The 19,985-nt window shown below is 33.7% G+C and overlaps 2 protein-coding genes across 4 annotated transcripts in view; one reads left to right on the top strand and one right to left on the bottom strand.

Annotated features, from left to right (window-relative positions):
- Window positions 1-1,452: 1,452 nt before the first annotated feature.
- hsd17b3 (hydroxysteroid (17-beta) dehydrogenase 3) lies at window positions 1,453-14,094 on the bottom strand. Of its 3 annotated transcripts, none has more exons than XM_028458685.1 (11): window positions 13,877-14,094; window positions 9,999-10,045; window positions 8,522-8,597; window positions 8,318-8,425; window positions 8,174-8,241; window positions 7,178-7,222; window positions 6,004-6,038; window positions 5,852-5,933; window positions 5,705-5,770; window positions 3,442-3,591; window positions 1,453-2,439 (listed from the first exon to the last, which is right to left on the bottom strand). In XM_028458685.1, exons 1-11 carry the CDS (start codon window positions 14,025-14,027, stop codon window positions 2,296-2,298), a joined length of 972 nt encoding a protein of 323 aa, XP_028314486.1. In that variant the 5' UTR covers window positions 14,028-14,094; the 3' UTR covers window positions 1,453-2,295. The 3 variants fall into 3 exon arrangements, with proteins under 3 accessions (XP_028314486.1, XP_028314487.1, XP_028314488.1); XM_028458686.1 differs by lacking the exon at window positions 13,877-14,094 and adding an exon at window positions 10,136-12,670; XM_028458687.1 differs by lacking the exon at window positions 3,442-3,591.
- A 2,493-nt stretch (window positions 14,095-16,587) lies between these two features.
- The window catches only part of ipo11 (importin 11), a 147,587-nt gene continuing 144,189 nt past the window's right edge, over window positions 16,588-19,985 (top strand). The window contains exon 1 of the mRNA XM_028458673.1: window positions 16,588-16,711. The gene's annotated coding sequence lies outside the window, so the exon portion shown is untranslated. The remainder of the gene's footprint in view (window positions 16,712-19,985) is intronic.

The following is a 19,985-nucleotide window of genomic DNA, read 5'->3' as shown; positions in this document are numbered from 1 at the left end:
TGCAGCCTGGGGTCATTGTGACCCTCATGTGTTTAATCTCTGATCGTTCATCACGCCTGTTTAAACACACAGTGTGTGTGATTAGTGTGTGTTTGTGCATGTGTCCACAACGTGTGTATCAGAAGAGGAACCAGGATCTTTATGTTTTATATACGCTGAAAAAAAACATAATATTTAAGCATAAGTTAATAAGTTAGATGGTGGACAAAAACATTCTATTGTTTTCAAATCAATGTTTTGCATTAGTTTGACTTAAAAATAGTCAACTTGAACTTTTCAGTTATTCTGAATTATTAATGTGTAAAAACCCAAAAGTGAAATGCTGAGTAAACATAATTTATAAGTTAATAAAATCTAAATGATCTAAGTACACATAACTTATAAATCAATCAAATATTATTGATCTAAGTAAACATAACTTATTAATCCATCAAATAATTGATCTAAGTAAACATAACTTATAAATCAATCAAATATTATTGATCTAAGTAAACATAACTTATAAATCAATCAAATATTATTGATATAAGTAAACATAACTTGTAAATCAATCAAATATTATTGATATAAGTACGCATAACTTATAAATCAATCAAATATTATTGATCTAAGTACACATAACTTATAAATCAATCAAATATTATTGATCTAATTAAACATAACTTATAAATCAATCAAATATTATTGATCTAAGTAAACATAACTTATAAATAAATCAAATATTATTGATCTAATTAAACATAACTTATAAATCAATCAAATATTATTGATCTAAGTAAACATAACTTAGAAATCAATCAAATATTATTGATCTAAGTAAACATAACTTATAAATAAATCAAATATTATTGATCTAAGTAAACATAACTTATAAATAAATCAAATATTATTGATCTAAGTAAACATAACTTAGAAATCAATCAAATATTATTGATCTAAGTAAACATAATTTATAAATCAATCAAATATTATTGATCTATGTAAACATAACTTATAAATCAATCAAATATTATTGATCTATGTAAACATAACTTAAAAATCAATCAAATATTATTGATCTAAGTAAACATAACTTATAAATCAATCAAATCTAATTGATCTAAGTTGAAAAATGAGCTTTTTTTAAGGCAACAAGTGACCACATTCTTTAAAGTAAAGTCAAGGTATAATTGTTTACAGTGAAGTCTACCTCTGTAACCATTTGGCCACCTTTACCTTTCCTTTCCAACACTTTTGTTTAATGAAAATAATCTTTTGGACTATCCATAAAACAAACATTTAGTTTGCTAAATAACTAAAGCAGAAAATATAAAACAATAAATAAAGTCAGATTTTTGTCTTGAGAAAGAGGAGAAGTCATGACGTCATCTGACAAATACAAACAAAAGAACTTCAAACAAAAAAAAACACTTTTATATCTGCAATCGTAATAATCACACTGGTACAAACAAATGGTATGAAAATCATTCTTTATTATGACTCACGTCATTTAAGATTGACTTAAAAAAAAGTATAAAAACATGAGTTAGGCATAAAACTTGTATTCAGACAACTGCTCTTCAGGAAATTGACTTTGATCTCCTGACATGTTCCGACTGTCCACTGCCAGTCTTCTGCAGATGTGTCTGCTGATCGCTTTGATGTGTCCTTGACTGTGGCGTAATATTTCCAGAAAGTTCTTATCGTCATTTTTTATTAATATTTCAAAGTTTCATTTATTCAGACTACTTTTTCTCAATAAATTGACTTTGATCTCCTCATGTTTGGACTGTCCACTGCCAGTCATCTTCTGGGGCATCTGCTGATCATTTTGATGCGTCCTTGACTTCGGGGTAATATTTCCAGCAAGTTCTTTTTGTCTTCTTTATTAATAATATTTCAAGGTTTCATTTATTCAGACTACTTTTTCTGAAAATATTTACTTTGATCTTCTGACATGTTCCGACTGTCCACTGCCAGTCTTCTGCAGAGGCGTCTGCTGATCGCTTTGATGTGTCCTTGACTTTGGCGTAATATTTCCAGAAAGTTCTTTTCGTCTTGTTTTTTATTAATATTTCAAGGTTTCATTTATTCACACAACTTTTTCTCAAGAAATTGACTTTGATCTCCTCACATTTTTGAATATTCAAAGAGAACTTGCTGGAATTATTACACAGAACATATCAAAGTGATCAGCGGATGCCTCTGAAGAAGACTGGCTGTTGGCAGTTGAAACATATCAGGAGATCAAAGTAAATTTTCCTGAAAAAAACCTTAACATATTGATGCTGCAGAGTTGTTGTGCTTCCTGCTTTGTTAAACTCTCCAACTCTTGTTTTTGTAAATAGCATTTGATCGTTTCTCTTGTCTGTATATTTTGCTCTTTACGTAGCTTTGAAGGCTGCGTTGCAGAAACTCTGCGTGGAGAAGATGAAGAGGGATGCACAGCAGTATCCAACCCTACCATCAAACACACAAAAACACACACATTTCAGTGTTTGGGTTTTTAAATGTTCTCATGGTATTTTGGTTCTCACACTTTTTTGGCTCTAGTCCCTCCTTTTCTCTTATTCCTGAATCCTAGTCCCCCCTTTGTCCAACTATGACATTTTGCTTCTAAAACTATTTAAAAACAACTATAGATGATAATGATAGAATGAATGAGTGATTACACATATTATAAATAATCTCATTTTGTAAATAAGTGATTCCGAATTGTTTTTGGTTTTTTTTTAAAGCATTTGTAACGGATTATAATCTTCAGTTCTAACTTTATAATAACATCCAAATAATGGAAATAGATACTTCATAAAACATTTATAAACCGTTAACAAATATCTGGTCCATGTGTCTCTTTTATTTATTGTTGTTTTATAAACAATAATAAAGGTTTACAATTTTTTTTATTAATCATTAACAAACACTTTATAAAGTGTATAATATGTTATAATGTGTGCATCAATAAACTGTTCATATAACATCAATTATAGCATTAAAATCACTAAAAAACATTATTAACTATCATTTTATTGTTTGTTAACAGTAAATAACTATTAACTAAAGGTTAATTAATTATCTATTATTGATTCTTTATAGATGATGGTTATTAGAAAGTGTTACCAATTTAAATTTCACAAAGTTGCTTAAGATTTTGTGTTGTTTTAACAATTAAAAAAGAATAATGACTACAAAATTTCAAAAATGCATTTTAATTTTTCAGAAATTTCTGGTGACCCCATTTAAACTCCAGGCGACCCCACATGGGGTCCTGATCCCAAGGTTGAAAAACGCTGATTTAGTGGCTCCTATAGATGTATTTCTATAGTTTTAAAATCATTTCCGGTCATCTCACGCCTGAGGGGGACCACAGCCACTCTCTCTCACTCAAGTACCCCCTGTACTGCCATCGCGTACCCCTCAGGGTACACATACCCCCATTTGAGAAACCCTGGTACTTCTCACCAGAATGGAGTGGCAGACGCTGCCGTACGTTTTGTCTCCAGCTCTGACGTAGTGCAGAGAGGATTCTACAAAGTCCTGTGGTGACAGAGTCACCATGTTGGTTTCTTGGTACGCAGCCATTCGAGTAGAGACGCCGAACGGAGCAACGGCCTGATTAAAAAGAAAGAAACTTTAAACTTTAAACCACTCGTGTCAAACTCAAGGCCCGGGGGCCAAACCTGGCCCTTTAGAGAATCCTATTCGGCCCAAAGCAGGAAATCACAAATCGCTGTGTAACTAATTCAGTTGTAGATTTCTCCAAATTAATTCATAAATTCAATGAAACTCCACAATATTCACATGGTTCACATTTCCCCCCATGCTTATGTCACATGATGGCAGTTATTTTTCATCTGAAATTGTTAAAAGAACTTTAAATTTTTCCCAAATACTGCAATCTTATTAAAATTATTCTACAAAATTTCCCCAAAATACATAAGAATGGGTCACAAAATCAAATTAATTAAAAGTAAAGAGACTTATTGCTTTACTATTATCAGTGCTATACATATTTATATTATTTATTTGTATGTGGACGTTCAAACAGCACAAAGATGAATCAATTAGTCATTTTCCTGAGGAAAATGCTCCATATTTGGCCCCTGAACTAAAATGAGTTTGACACCCCTGCTTTAAAATCTTTAAATGTATATATTTTTATTATTATTGTTATTTAAAGACAAGGATTCCTTTATGTCACACGTGTGAAACTCAAGGTCTGCGGGACAAATTTTTCAATATTTTTCAAAAAGTGTCAAACTCTTTTATTTTAATATCAGTTTGATATAAAATGGAACAAACCAGATGAATTTTTGTCATAGAAATAAGGATAATTTTACCACATTTGTGCCACATTGATATTAATGGTTGTTAATAACTACTTACACATCAAAAATAATCTTCTTAAAAGCACAAACAGTGATGCACACACATCAGAAATGTTACTATACATGGTTTCACTTTATAATTCCTGTTTTTCCTGTAATTTTCTCTTTCAAATTAGCAAACTTAGATGTTATGATGTTAAAAAAATGAATAAAAAGGAACGCAGGCCTTAGATCTGACACATGCATTAATTAAGGGGTGTCAAACACATTTTAGTTCAGGTTTGATCTTAAGTGGGGCGCAGATTTTAGTCAAGAAATGAGCAATTTTAACAATTATTTAGCATTTTGACATATAAATGATATATAAAGTATGTTAGGTGGCAACAATATCCAATCAATAAGTGACAAATACCGGTATTTGCAGGATTTTGTTTTTGTGACAATTTTTTTATTTTATTTTGAGAAATTATGATAAATAATTTCAGGAAAATTGTGTCATTTGAACAATTTCAAATCTAAAATGACTGCAGTCATGTGATAAAAGCATTGGAAAATTGCAATTCTTCAAATATTGTTTTATTGAATTTGTGTATTTAGAGGGCTGAGAGATATACAACTGTAATTTACTCAATAATTCATGTTTTTTTTACTTTCTCCTGCTGGCCACATTGGATGGTCTAAAGCAGTGGTTTTCAAACTTTTTTGGCTCAAGTCCCGTTTTCTCTAACTTTTGAATCCCAGTACAGAATTCTGAGAAAAAAACACTATAGAACATAATGATGGAATGAATGAGTGGTAACACAGTTTAAAGAATCTGATTTTGTAAATAAGTGGAATAAACAGTAATTAGTGTATTTCTATAGTTTGTCTGCTCTTTTTGTTATTCACTATATTTTTCTCTTCTTTTGTTGTCGTTTTTGTGTGTTGTTGGTAAAATTCTAATTATTCTATCTCAGTGTGTGTGTTTTTGGTTGTTTTTTTGTTATTTTTTTATGTCATTTTATATGTTTCTCTGTTATTTTTGTGTATTTTGTTGTGATGTTGTGTATTTTTCTGTCATTTAGTGTGTCTTTGTTCTCGTTTTGGGAGTTGCTGGTAATAGTCAGTGATTATCATTTTTTACCAAAAATAAACATTAGAAAACCCCATGTTTTACTGCTTTTATTGGTTAATTTTCCTCTTTGTCTCTCAAGGACCCCCTGTAGTACCATTGCATACCCCTACATGCACCCCCATTTGAGAAACTCCCTTCTATAGGGCCCGATTTGGCCCCCGGGCCTTGAGTTGGACACAAGTGCATTAGTCATTTGGTATTTGAACTCATCGCTCACTTCATACAGTGTTTTTGAGGTTGACTTGGGACTGAACCAGTTTGACATGTGATCCACATACAGTACCTGAATAATAATCCCCTTTTCTTTATATTCACTTTGTAGACCTTGGGATAATCTTTCCACGAACACCTACAGGAGCAGAGATTATCGTTATAAAAAATAATCACAGTGATCTATATATTATATATCTACAGCTGATTCCAAACCTACCTTTGATGCAGCGTACAGGGAGTACATAGGAAATGGAATCGAGGCAATACCAGAAGAAATGTTCACAATCAAGCCTTTCCCTCTGAAACAAAGGTGAATAAACCAAACATTACCAAATGTTAACCAGTGTGGCTTTATTTCACTAAACAAACCTTTTCTCCATTCCTGGGAGGACGAGTCTGCACATCTGGAGAGAAAAGAGGAAATAAATCAGATTTGGAAACATTAGTTTAGGCCTGTATATTGAGTTTTCTGTTTTGGCGATATAGAACATTTACAATATTGTCCATATTGATATATTTCGATTTTATAGCATGTTTTTTTTTTATTAAAATACTTGTTTAAGGAGTTGCTGCTTTTGCTACTTCTCAGAATAGAATAAAAAGCTCAGTTAGTCTTTCCCCTAAACAAGCCACAACTCACTCACACGTGCTGTCCCTTAGAGGAGAAAAAGCCAATAGTGTCTCATATTGTGCTGCTGTTTATTAATAAATGTGTTTGTGTGGCATCAGAAAATTTTACCTTTTAAGCCTTAATTGAGTTAAAAATATAGATATTTATATTGTATACTGTATTACCATTTTGAAGGGAAAAAATGGATATGTGTGTTTTGCACCATAATGCCCAGCCCTAATCTATATATTTATAATATTTATAATATACATATATAATCTTTCATTAACAAACACATCAATTTAATATTCATGAATAATTTTATACTTCCAACATTTTTTTTAGCTTCTTAAAGAAAGTAAACAACTTCAATTAATTACTGAGATTATTCTATAATTTTAGAACCACAAGAGAAATACTATACATCTAGATTTCACATTTGTCTGTTAAATACCTCTTAAATTATATTTACTGTCTCTTATTTTAAAGAAGTCTTGAATACTATTAGAAACAATATTATTATTTTTTATTTTTTACAAATATCTCTAATATTTTAACATGTACAATATCCTGCAATTTTAAGGTTTTCTGTTTTGTGATTTTACTAATGTATCTATAACAGTTTTTCCTGCATATTCCCAAACATAAGCTTGTTTAGTGGGTTCTTAGTTTATTAGCGTAGCCATATTTTCTAAGCAGGTTATTATAACTAATGAATAGCGAGCACTGGCCATTGGAGCTTTACACAGACACTCAATAATCCCATTATTACCAAAGTGTTTCATATAGAAAGCCTTCACATGCTTCAGCTCAGTCTCTATCTGAATAAATGAACAATTTAAAACCAACTATATGATGCTTTTTAATCCCTCCAATATCCTAAAAGGAAGGAGCTGAATGTGATTCAAAAAAAAGTCAAACACACACATTTACCTTTGCCATAGTTTTCACATTACAGTTGATCACCTCAGTAACTGTCTGAAATTACACATAAACACACGTTATTAGAAAAAAAAAGTGATGAGAATAATTGTTCAAGTGGAAACCAATGACATTTGTGTGGCCTCAAAAGTAAAGGCACAAAATGAAAGAAACATACACAAAATGGCAGAAAAAATAGACAAAACGACAACAGAAACACACAAAAATACAACAAATTTCCTCCAAAAACACAAAAAGAAAATACATTAATATATATTTAACTATAATAACTATACAAAAAAATACAAAACAGTTATCCAAAAACATATAAAAGAAAAACAAAATTACTTAAAAAAGACAAAACTATGATTACAAAAATACAAAAATAACAGAAAAATAAACAGTGACTATAAAGATAAAGAAAATAATGACAACAGAAATACAAAAACAACACACAAAATGACAACTAATTTACTCCAATAAGAAAAGATGACTACAAAAATACAGAAAAAAATAGAAAAATAATACACAAATTGATGATAGAAATACCAAAAATGACACCAAAAACACACAAAACAACAACAAAATACACAAAAAGACAAAAAATGTAGTACAACAACAAAAGATGACTATAAAAATACAGAAAAAATAGAAAAATAACTGAAATATATAAAAATAACAAAACAATAACAAAGATACACAAAATTAGAGAAAAATATAGAAAAACACCACAAAGACACACAGTATTCTTTCTTTTTTCCTGTAGCAATGCTCAGATTGTTAAAATATCTAATACTGTCATGAATGTTGATAATCCGTTGATAACAACACTGATTTGGTCACAGAATAAACTGCACAAGAAAGATTTTGTAAAAGAGGAATTTAAAGATTTATTCAGTATAGGCTATAGTCAGTGACAAACAGTGTGTGTGTGTGTGTGTGTGTGTGTGTGTGTGTGTGTGTGTGTGTGTGTGCGTGTGTGCGTGCATGTGTGTGTGCTCCACTAACCTTGTCCAGCTCTTTAGAGTCCAGATATTTACAAGGTATAACATCAGGTAACATTCCTACATTATTGACTAAGTTGAGGAGAAACAAACACATATTTTCAGTCCTTCAGCTCACATGTTTTCAATAAAAATGAAAAAGTCTGACCTAAAACCCCGATGTTCATGTCCTTGAGCTGATCTTCAATTTTACTGAAAACGTTTTCCTTTAAGAAGTCTGTGGTTATCACTTTCACTGTCCTCCCCGTGCTGTCACCTACAGGTTATGAAAATATCACAGCTTATTTACATAGTGTTTGACTACAGTCAAATTATAATCACGCACAATAGAACCAAACCAACACATTCGTACCGATTTCCTTGGCCACTGTATCCAGTCTCTCCTTTGTTCGACTCATAATAACGATATTCATCCCTCGCTCGGCCAGCTGAAAGACAACGAAAGAGACGTGAGAAGACGACAAATAACGCAAAACACAACAAAAACTTGTATCCCAAAGAATAAACTGTTTTTATATAAATTGTGTTGTACAGACATAGACAACGTGTGGCCCCTAAAGTAAACACACAAAATGATACACAAAGCAATCAAAAATAAACAAATTTACTTTAATCACACACAAGAGAAAAATACACACATATGATAGGAAAATATACAAAACAGGAACAGAAATGCACAAAATGAGTCCCAAAAGACAACAAAACTCACCAAATGATTTAAAAAACACACAAAAATAACAAATATATACGATACAGCAACAAAAAGATGAGTGAAAAATATATGAAATGACAACAAAAACACAAAACAACTTCAAAAACACACAAAGCGACAACTACAAAGACAAAGGATTAGAAAACACACGTAAAATAACAAAATTATACAAAACAGCAACAAAAAGATGAGTGAAAAATGCACAAAATGACTCCAAACCACAGACAAAACGACAACAAAAAAGACCAAATGATTTCAAAAATACACATAATAACCAAAAATATACAAAACAACAAAAACACACAAAGTGACTATGATAACATACACAACAAAAATATACAAGATGAGTGAAAAATATACAAAGAAATGTACAAAACAACACCAAAATCATACAAAATGACAGCAAAACACACACAAAACGACAGCAAAAAGAAAAAAGATTTCAAAATAATAAATGATGAAAGCACAAAAATAAACAATAGAATATATGAAACGACAACAAAAACACACTAGAACGACACACAAAACCACATCAAAATTGCAGAAAGTGACAGAAATATACATAATAAGTAAACTAAAATGGAGAGAATTACTTTTAAAACATACAAAACGGTCACTGTATAAGCACAAAACGACAACAAAGACACATAAAATAAGAGAAAAATAGACAAAACGACAACAACAATAGACAGAATGACTTCTAAAAAATACAAAACCAAAATTACACAAAATGACTCCCAAACACACACAAAACGACAGCAAAAAGAAAAAAGATTTCAAAAAATAAACGACGAAAGCACAAAAATAAACAAAAGAATATATGAAACGACAACAAAAACACACAAAACCACATCAAAAATGCAGAAAATGACAGAAATATACATAAAAAGTCAACTAAAACGGACAAAATTACTTTTAAAACACACAAAACGGTCACTGTAAAGGCACAAAACGACAACAAAATCACATGAAATGACAGAAAAACAGACAAAAACACAACAAAAATAGACAGAATGACTTCTAGAAAATAGAAAAATGCACAAAACAACATCAAAATCAGACAAAACCAGAACAAATACACTCACACAAAGCCCCCCCCACTGTGATAAACACTTACTGCAAATGCATACGCTCTTCCTATTCCCTCTGAGGCTCCTGTAACAACTGTAGAAAGATGAAAATAACTCATGCAGTTATCATTTGAAACACCGGGGGAGCTGTGATTAGAAGCTGCTTTACTTCATCCTTTCCCACCATGCATTGCAGATAGATGAGCTGTCAGATCAATCTGCTGCTGTAACACCGTGTTCTCCTGTTCTTTCTTGGAATTCACTGAGAACAGAGAGTAATGCTCTCCCTTTCCCTTTAACCCAATTAAAGGGATCATCACACATCTGTTCTCTGACCTGAGCTCATGCACGTCTGCATTAAAGAATGACGTTGGAATTCAGAGAACTGGGATTGGACTTGATGGAATGCAACCATGGATTTCAGGGGAATTTGTTGATTGTTTCTTTGAGTTTGAAAAGTCAATGACAAGCATCTAATCACCTAATCAGGGATATTAACATATCACCAAAATCTCTAGGTTTGGCATGAGATTTCTTTAAAAGTCACGTCCTTTAGTGCAGGGGTCGTGAGACACTAGGAGGGGGTCACCAGATGCCTCCAATAAACTATTTTTTTAACAATTTGAGCATATTTTTGCTTATTTTTATCCTTTTTCTGCGACTACACCCACTATCCACATTTTAATCTAATTTCATCACTTTTTTTGCCATATTTTTGCTCCTTTTTCTGCACATTTCTTCCACTTTCAAGACATTATTATCACTTTTAACCTCTTTTAACCACATTTTATGTTTATTTTTGCCAGTTTAGCCACATTCATGATTTGTCATGCTCACTATTTGCCAGTTTAAACAAATTTTCCCTACATTTTCGAATTCCATTAACCACAATTTGCAAATTTGAACCAATTTCTGTGGTTTTTAAAATCTAATTTCACCAACTTTTCCACCATTTTTGGTCACTTTTAACTCATTTTAATTCTGATTCAAACAAGGATTGACATCTTTAAGATGGCTATATACTATGGTACAAATAATTATAATAGAAGTCCTGGATTACAGTGGATATTATTCGGATAAATCAGTGTGGTTATCACAGATGCAGCTAACAATGGATCATCATTTTGCTGAAAAGATTGAGAACCACTGGTTTAGGGTCTGTTTGGTCAACATTTGTGTTCATGATTGGTTTCCTATTGTCCAATTTTTGCAGTTTGTGAAAACTAAAGAATGTTTCCATGATACTACAAATTCCTTTTGAAAAAACGACAATAAAACACACCAAATTGAGGATCACACTGCATGTCAGGCAGGTTCAATGCAGGAATTAATGGATGTTAATGCTTAAATTAGTGAGATTATACAAAATTAATTGCTGGGAGAAAAAACAGACACTTTTACGTTATTAAGGCTCAGATTTTGTCTGTGGCGCTGATGCTGCGTTCATACAGCTTAGCCTACATCATATGGTGGACAATATTTGTATTTTATGTTATTACAGGACTGAGGCTGTCAGCGTCACCACAGAATACATGAATTAATTAATGAATTAATTGAATAATTAGTTAATTTATCAGCGTGAAAGCGCCCAATGCACACAGGCTTTATCAGCTGAATAATATAAGTCAGTCCATTAGATAAAAATCCATATATTTCATGAAGGATGTCATTGGGTAAATAAAGGATAAATATTCTCTCCTGTCAACGTCACATCAGATCCACACAGTGACGTGAATGATCCTCCTTTTATTGGACAGACCATTTTCTAAGAGATCTGATTGGTCAGGAGGCGGGACTTTCATACTCGTTCATATCCTAGCCAAAACAAAATCTGGTCCCGACCAGGTAAGTCGTTCAGCCTAAGTTACCATGGTGATTTGGCTCGTAAGAAGTCAACCTGCGTTGTAGGACAGCACACACGGTTTAAATCCCGGAAGTTAGCTCGATAAGAGGGAATTCAGCTTTGTAGTACAGGCCCAAAATGATATACTGTACATAGGCTATATTTACATACACACCCGAACACATGCGGCCCCCAAAACAACAAAAATACACAAAAAACATTGCCCATCTATGATGTAACTACATGAAACCAACAAAACACACTGTTTCGTGCTGCGAAGGTGTTTTTTGTTTTGTTTTGTTTGTTTTTCAGGAGTCAGGGATGAATGCAGAGCACAGGGTTTTAGCAGCCAAGCACAAACTGTTCTCGTGTTATTCCTCTGTCCCAGAATGGAATGAAAGTGGAACGAAAAGAAAGATCTGCTCAGTGCTCAGTGTTTTGGAGGCTTCTCTCTTTTTTAGCTCCGTGGGAGCCTGAGTCACTTCTTGAGGAATTGCCAAAGGAGATCTCTCATGTGAATGGGGTTAGTCGAGGACCCACGGGGTACATTTCACTCCAAAGCCTCTCTGAGAGGTGTTAAGATAAAGCTGTGTTTCTAGGCATGTTCTGACTGTGTCACTAAGCATTCTCATAAAGATGCTGAGCCCTGCAGACAGACAGAAGAGGCTCTGAGAAAGCAGAACAACTGGAGTCCAGATAAAAACACTGTCCTCCCATAGTGCAAAGGACCTGTTTCTGGTGGTCAGAACAATCTGCCAATAAATATCCATTTTTTTCCTATTTTTTTTGTCAATTTTTGCAAGCTTTTTTTGACACTTTTATCCAATTTTTGTCCTCTCTTAAAAAATGTTGCCACTTTTCATTCAAATAACCTAACTTTTGCCCAATAAATATCACTTTTTCCCCACATTCTGCATCTTTTTGTTCCACATTTTGCCCTTTTTCACTATTGTTTGCCACATTTTGCCCATTAAAACTACCCTTTGCCATTACAAACCACCTGGTTCCTCTTTATTTGTTCATTTTTTGGCCATTCTTGACTGCTTTTGGCCCATGTTAGTTACTTCACACTGTTTTCTTGCCATGTTTTTGCCACTTTTGGACCAGTTTTGGCCACCTGTTACCATGTCTGCTTCCACTCGCTCGTCAGAAAAAACGTAGCACATTGGCCCATTTTGGTTTGACGACCCACAGGGACCTGGTATGCCAGATGGCCAGACCACCCCTGCCCACTGGTACAGAGACACAGATGAGGGTCAAAAAGCCCCCAAAGGCGATGGGACACATCCTGGGTGTGTCCAGACTGTGATGTGTCCCTCTGTCTCATTGTGGACACGAACTGTTTGTTTTCATGTCACAAATATTATGTAACATCTGATTGTGAGGTTTTTTGTAAATCGTTGTTTTAGATGATTTGTGAAAAACGCCTCAGGCTTTTCCTGCTTTTTTATGTAACTGATTGCATATTTTGTAAACTTGTGCATGTTTTATTGATAATTATACTTTATATTTGCATTCCCATTCATCAAATCAGTTCATTAAACATATGTGTGGTTTTCACAGTAAAAATAACCATTTTTTTTCGACAGCTTTAAGTTGTGCCGGAAAAAAAAAAAAAAACCAAACAAGGCAAGCGTAACAGTTTTTATGGTGAGATATAAAGTTAAAAACGGCCAGTTATACCCTGGACTCCAGAGAGCTAAGACAGTATCGTGAAAACGCCTCGTCGTTTGAAATGCTCCAAGTCGTTTCTTTGTCCTGTTCTACCGGTTTAGCTCTGAGGAAGTTACACCTTAACCGACTGATAAACCTTTTAGAGAACAGAGCATGAACACATTCTGTTCAGTGTAATGTTACAGGTGCTGCACAAACACAGGTTTTTTCTTTACGAGAAACTCAAGCAAGACCAGTTTGAAGTTTCATTTTCAGGTTCAACACCAACTGTAAGCTTAAAGAAAGCAATAGGTAAAAGATAATGCATGGATTTTGATAATGAAACCATGTTTGATATGTAAAAAATGTATTTACTCAGTAATAAATAGAAATCACTAGTTCCTCAGCATCCCACCGTGGGTCTCTTACCTGCCCACTCCCCCATGGAGCTGAAGAAGCTTTTAGAAAGTGGAAACCACAGCTTGGGAAAAAGAATCCTGGTGAAAAGTAACAGTTTTGCTCCATAATACAAAACGACAGCCACACCGAGAGAGATGAGAAAGCATTCAATCAGATCCATGTTTTTAATGTGGCTCTGCAGGGTCAGAGCTCTCAGTGTTTCTGTGTTTTACAGGCCGGTTACAGACTGACAGAGGGAGTGGGTTAAGACCTACAGACACTCCCATTGCACAAACCATTCAGCACTGACATGCTCACACATGCACAACTGAACTTCTACTACTGACAGTAACAGCTTTTGCGTTCAGTTCCTCTGAGTTCTCAGATAAAATGCTTTAAACACCAAACGGAATTTCTTTCAAATTAAGACTTTTCCCCCCTCAGAACTGTTTTTAGTAGCTGTTGCAATGTGTACTTTGGAATATTGTGTCATTAATCGGCACAAGACCTTTGCCTCTTAAACACAGTTTTGGACACAGATGTCACAGCTGGCTGCACTAAAATCTTAAAGTAAACAATAAGTTTGTTCTTTTGGATTTTCTGCTTTAAAAACAGCTTTTCAGGAAATTTACTTTGATCTCCTGACATGTTTCGACTGTCAACTACCAGTCTTCTTCAGAGGCATCTGCTGATGCCTCCATTTGATATGTCCCTGACTTAAACATAATAATTCCTGCAAGTCAATTTTGTCTTCTTTTTGAATATATTTTCTGATCGCTTTGATATTTCAAAGTCGAAAGTCGAGACATGTCAGGAGATCAAAGTAAATTCCCTGAAAAAAAGTTGTCTGAAAAAATTAAACCTAAACATATACTATTGAAAAAGAAGAAGACATAATGACCTATCTAGAGTTATTATGTGGAAGTCAAGGAGATATCAAAGCGATCAGCAAACGCCTCTGAAGAAGATCAAAGTAAATGTCTGGAATTTTTTAAAATCTAAATAAATGAAACCTTAACATATATTCAAAAAGAACTTGCTGAAATCATTTAAACATTTCGTAAATATAGTATGTTTGGATGAAAAACTTGAATGTACTAAAAATAAATTATTCTTAAAAAACAGCATTAAGAAGAAAAGATTTAAAATAAATATATACATATTTTTTTAAAACAAGCAGAGATTTTGAACTTATTCCAGTTCAGCGTTTACAGCCACATACGGTGCTTTTCATACAATAATATATGTATAACAGCAGTGTTTATATATGAGACATATTTTCTATAAAGTGGGAGATGAGTTTTGACTTGTCCGTCAATATGTTTATTAGTCTGATACGTGAACATGGCGTGGGACGTCACCAGCTCGATTTGAACTCACAGGGCAGTAGAAAATTTCGACCAAGGGTGTTAAAATTATTAGTTCAGGGGCCAAATAAGGAGAAGTTTGAGGTCAACAGGGCCACAGATTATTAATTTCAACATTAATGTGCCCTAATTTGTATTTCCAAGTATAAATGATATGTAAAGTATGTATGGTACAGATAATATGCAAGTAGATGTTTAGTCCCTGCAGGATCTGCACTTTAAATTTCCTAGATTTTGAAACAACTTTTTTAATTTGGAGAAATGTTGTAGAATAATTTGTGGAAAATTGCAGGATTTTGTGCAACAATTTGTGATAAAAACAGTTATTTCTCTGTCATCTTTTACTTTCTCCTGCGGACCAAATTGAAAGCTTTGAGCCCTGGACCTTGAGTTTGACATGTGTGATTAAAACAGTTAGTGACGTTTTTTCATCTTTTTATGTAGAAAATATGGAAAATATGTAAATTTTCTTAAAATAAAAATATAAAATTTTGACCAAGGGTGTCAAAATCATATTAGTTAACCGGGCCAAATACAGTTTGAGGTGAACAGTACCACTGATTATTGGGAAAGAAAACAAGCAATTTCAACATTATTATGCCCTACTTTTTACTTGCACATATAAATGTTTGGGACCAAAAATATCCAAGTAGGCTAATTAGTGTCAGAATTTTAGGATTACTTGATTTTGTAATCAGTTTCATTTAATTTAAGGAAATATTGTGGAATAATTTGTAGAAAATATAAAGATTTTGAAAAGAACGAGAGTTCTTGCAACAATTTGTGATTTAACATCATTGCCATCATGTGATATAATCATGAAAAAATTGTGAGCTCTACAAATATTGTGGAGTTTTATTTAATTTGTTTCATGTTTCCAGTCTTTTATTTAATTATGTACTTTTTCTTTTTCTTTTCTTTCTTTCTTTGTTAGTGTTTCTTCTTTTCATTTGTAACATTTCTCAAGCCTCTGTGACAAAGTAATTTTCTCCTGCAATAAATAAAGTGCTTCTGATTCTGATTAAATGATGATTAATGATTTCTCTGTCATTTTTAAATTTTCTTGTGCGGGCCGAATTGGAAGCTCGAACGGGCCAGATTTGGGTCCCGGGCCTTGAGTTTGGCACATGAGAAATAAATGGTAAGTAGCCTAAAAAAAGCATTTATTTATCTTTGTATGTGGAAAATGTGTACATTTTCTGAGAATGAAAACAAATCAAATCAAATTCTGTAATTTAAAATGTGTACTTGAACATATTTCTTGTTGTCTTGTTTTATTTATTTATTTATTTATTTATTTATTTATTTAAGCCTTGTTGTGATGGTGGATCTGTCCTGTGAGGGGAACGCACCTACGTCATCAACATGCGCCTGCTCCGTTACCCGCGCCATCCCTTACAAGCGTGTGTTTCTGTCCCACACACAACTTTACCCATTAGCCTAGCGTTAGCATCTCCTGCCGAAAACACACACTCGGTTTCCTCCTGTGTCTCTTTAGGTGAGTCCATGCTCTTAAATCTCACAAGTGTGTGTGTGTGGTTGAGTTAAGCTAACGGTGCAGGTTTGTGTCGGCTCGTGTTTTCGGATTAATTCGGTTTATTAGCATGCTAGCAAAGCTGAAAGTTAGCTCTGCGGTTTGTTGTGTGTTTTTAATGTTCTGACAGACACACAGAGAGGACTGCTGGTTGTATTTATGTACATATTTCTGCTAATTAAAGTAACATGATGATGGCAGTAGTCTGACTGTGTAACAGTGTTTTATATCACATGTCTGTGCCTAGTAAATAAGACATGTCTTCTTATTATAGGCACGTATTGATGGTTTATTTGTGTATTTCTGCTGATGCCATCATCACTGCGGTGTTTTATGCTTTAAACAAAGGCATGACCTTAGCTGATTATGCGTCTGTTAGCTTTAGTTACCACTCAGTATTTTATATAGATTTGATTCATTTATTTCTGAACATGCCAAAACAATACATAGAAAAATAATAGGAATGTTACAAAACAAGTGAATTTCCAAAACAAGGCAAAACACAAAGTAAGAAGATTTCAATCAAAACATTTACACGTTCAAAAAAGGAGTAGGAAGAAATATGACGTATTTAATCCTACCCCTCTTATAATCAGTGTAACATATGTGTGTGTGTGTGTGTGTGTGTGTGTGTGTGTGTGTGTGTGTGTGTGTGTGTGTGTGTATATATGTGTGTGTGTGTGTATATATATATACACACACACACAGATATAATATACGTACATACACATGCATCTTTACAAAAACTCACTTTCATCTGATTGTTATTAAATATTCAGCTTGTTCATGTGTGTTAGGATGACAGTTTCCGCTTTAATGACGTATCTAAACATATGTATTAAAGAATTTGTATTTGTCATTATGTGCATGAACATAATGAGAAGTAAGTTCCCCGTTAAACTCTTAAATAATTAATATTGAAAAGGAATAATAGTATAAAAGAATAAAAATAGAAAAACAAATAAAAACAGAACATCAGTAATATAAATAGAATATATATATTACAAATATGCAAGAATTCATGCAGATAAATGACCAGCTTGTGTTTTTATCAGTCTCCAGAATGACCAAGGGCTTCAGCTCAGAGATCATTGTAGACCCCATTCCAGTGTTTTCCTTCATTTTGAAAGTATTCTGTTGAAAAGACAAACAATCTGTCAAAACCCAGAGGCTATTCATTGATATATAAACTTAGACTAATTCAGAGGAGTTGTATTATTATTGCCTTGTAGAGTATTTAACAATACAAGGAATGTGACTTGATTGATAGTGCAAAAAAAACAAAACAAAAACCCAGAAACAGTAGAATAGTATATAGAGAATTGATATGAATTTGTACATATATACATGTAGTGCAATGTTATATAACACATTGCCTTATATGGTCAGTGGGGGACCAAGGCCATGTCAATAGCTGTATAAAACTGTTCATATTTGTTGTCCAAATCAGATCTGGAAATGATCATCCACACGTTCAGCTCGTCACACATTGATTACTGTAATTCGGTTTTCACCTGTTTTAAGTCGACTCTGAAGAGTCTTCAGACTGTTCAGAATTTTGACCTCTAGCACCCAGAACAGCCCACATTCTTTCTGGTCTTCATTGGCCTTCAGTCAGTTTTGGTATTGAGTTCAAAATTCTAGTCCTGACTTTTCGTGAGATGCATGGTCAGGACCCTCAGTACATCACTGACTTATTGTGCCCCTACACTTCAGGGCCCAGCCTTCGGTCATCAGGCCAGGGTCTCCTTATGATCCCAAAGGCTCATTCTAAAACCCGGGGTGACCTAGCGTTCCAGGCTGTAGCACCAAGACTCTGGAATAGCCTACACCACTTCTTCCATGAGCTTGACTGTGTGGACTTTTTAAAAAAAGCATCTGTATACCTTGCTTTTCAGAAAGGTTTTTGATTAAATTGCTTTTAACTTTTATTATCTTTTTTATGATGTTCCTCCTGTTGTTTTAAATTCTCTTGTTTCATTATCCTTTTGGGATGTTGCTGCTGTTGTTTTAGTTTCACCTTTGTTTGTACAGCACTTGGTGATTTTATCTGTGTAAAGCGCTACATAATTAATTTATTATACAGTTTTTCTCAAAATGAATGCGTTATTTCTAAAATTTTGACAAAGTATAATGTCTCATTGGATGTGTTTCCATAGAAGGTTGTTTTGGAGCCTCGTAATTCTCGTAAAATCTCATCCAGTGAGACTTTTCTGCAGGAAGACGGACGCTCCAAACCTCCTTGTAACCCTCAGGATTCCTTTTGTTGTTTCACGTCTAATGTGACGCTAATCATTTTTAAGTCTAACACTAAGAAATGTCTGGGTCTTCTCTTCTGTCCCCACGTATCTCGCCATGTTTTCTTATAGAGAAGTGGTCATGTGACCAGGTACATCACAAAGATGTTTACTGAAGGCCCAATCAAGTTTGAACCCAAAACCCCGTCAAAGTTTTTTCCTATTTTGAGGAGCTGGCATGTCCACTAGATAGGAAGTATATATTTTATATATTCTGAGAGAGTAGGTGGAGCTGTATTATTATACCAAATTTCCTATGTGATGTAGTTCCTCAGATATTGGAAGCTGAAAATGGAAGAACAATAAGGATGCATAAATCGATACATTCCCCCCTCACTAAATTGTCCATATCTCAAAAAGTATGAATCTGATCAAACTAAAAATGTACAGTGTATAATCGATCACAGAACAATTGTAAATCATTGCTGAATTTTTATTTTGGGACCAAAGTGTGTGGGATGTCCTGAAAATGTGTCGAAATGAACCCAAAAAGATTTGTGTAAGGTGTAGATTTCTAAAGTAATAATGTTGTGCTGCTCACTACGTTAATTCATTATTGGATAAGGATTCTTTAAAGGTCAGTTTATGAGTGTGACCTCTAGGGGTCAGCCTTGTGCAACATTTTCACTCACTGAAACCTAACTTGTTAGATTTATTCCACTGGCTTCACAGATCATATATTTAATTTTTTTTAGTCAGCAGCTTTTAGACACAAACAGCTTGGATGTTTTTACTGAGTTGATTTTCTTAATTCCTGATGAAGACTCTGTGTCCCGGGGACAGGGCGACACTCCCACATGAGAATCCAGGCCAAACGGGAATAACTCCCACTCCACTGGTCTGTCCTATTAACAGGACCCTCCAGAAATGGCAGAAAATGGCCTCACATGTTGAGTGTGATTGTTTTGTTTGTCTCTCGCTTAATAATTTTCCAGCAACTG

This window comes from Gouania willdenowi, chromosome 9, assembly GCF_900634775.1.
Source record: "Gouania willdenowi chromosome 9, fGouWil2.1, whole genome shotgun sequence".
Classification (NCBI taxonomy): Eukaryota; Metazoa; Chordata; class Actinopteri; order Blenniiformes; family Gobiesocidae; genus Gouania; species Gouania willdenowi.
Note: the sequence above shows the minus strand (reverse complement) of the source record. Positions and strands in the feature narration are given on the sequence as shown.

What these genes read in the sequence shown, in the direction of transcription:
- hsd17b3 (XM_028458685.1), bottom strand. Translation starts at nt 14,027, where the DNA reads ATGGATCTGATTGAATGCTTTCTCATCTCTCTCGGTGTGGCTGTCGTT. An exon ending in TACAGTGGCCAAGGAAATCG is followed by an intron (nt 8,426 to 8,521) that starts GTACGAATGTGT and finishes CATAACCTGTAG; the next exon opens with GTGACAGCACGGGGAGGACA. An exon ending in ATGTGAAAACTATGGCAAAG is followed by an intron (nt 6,039 to 7,177) that starts GTAAATGTGTGT and finishes TTTTCTCTCCAG; the next exon opens with ATGTGCAGACTCGTCCTCCC.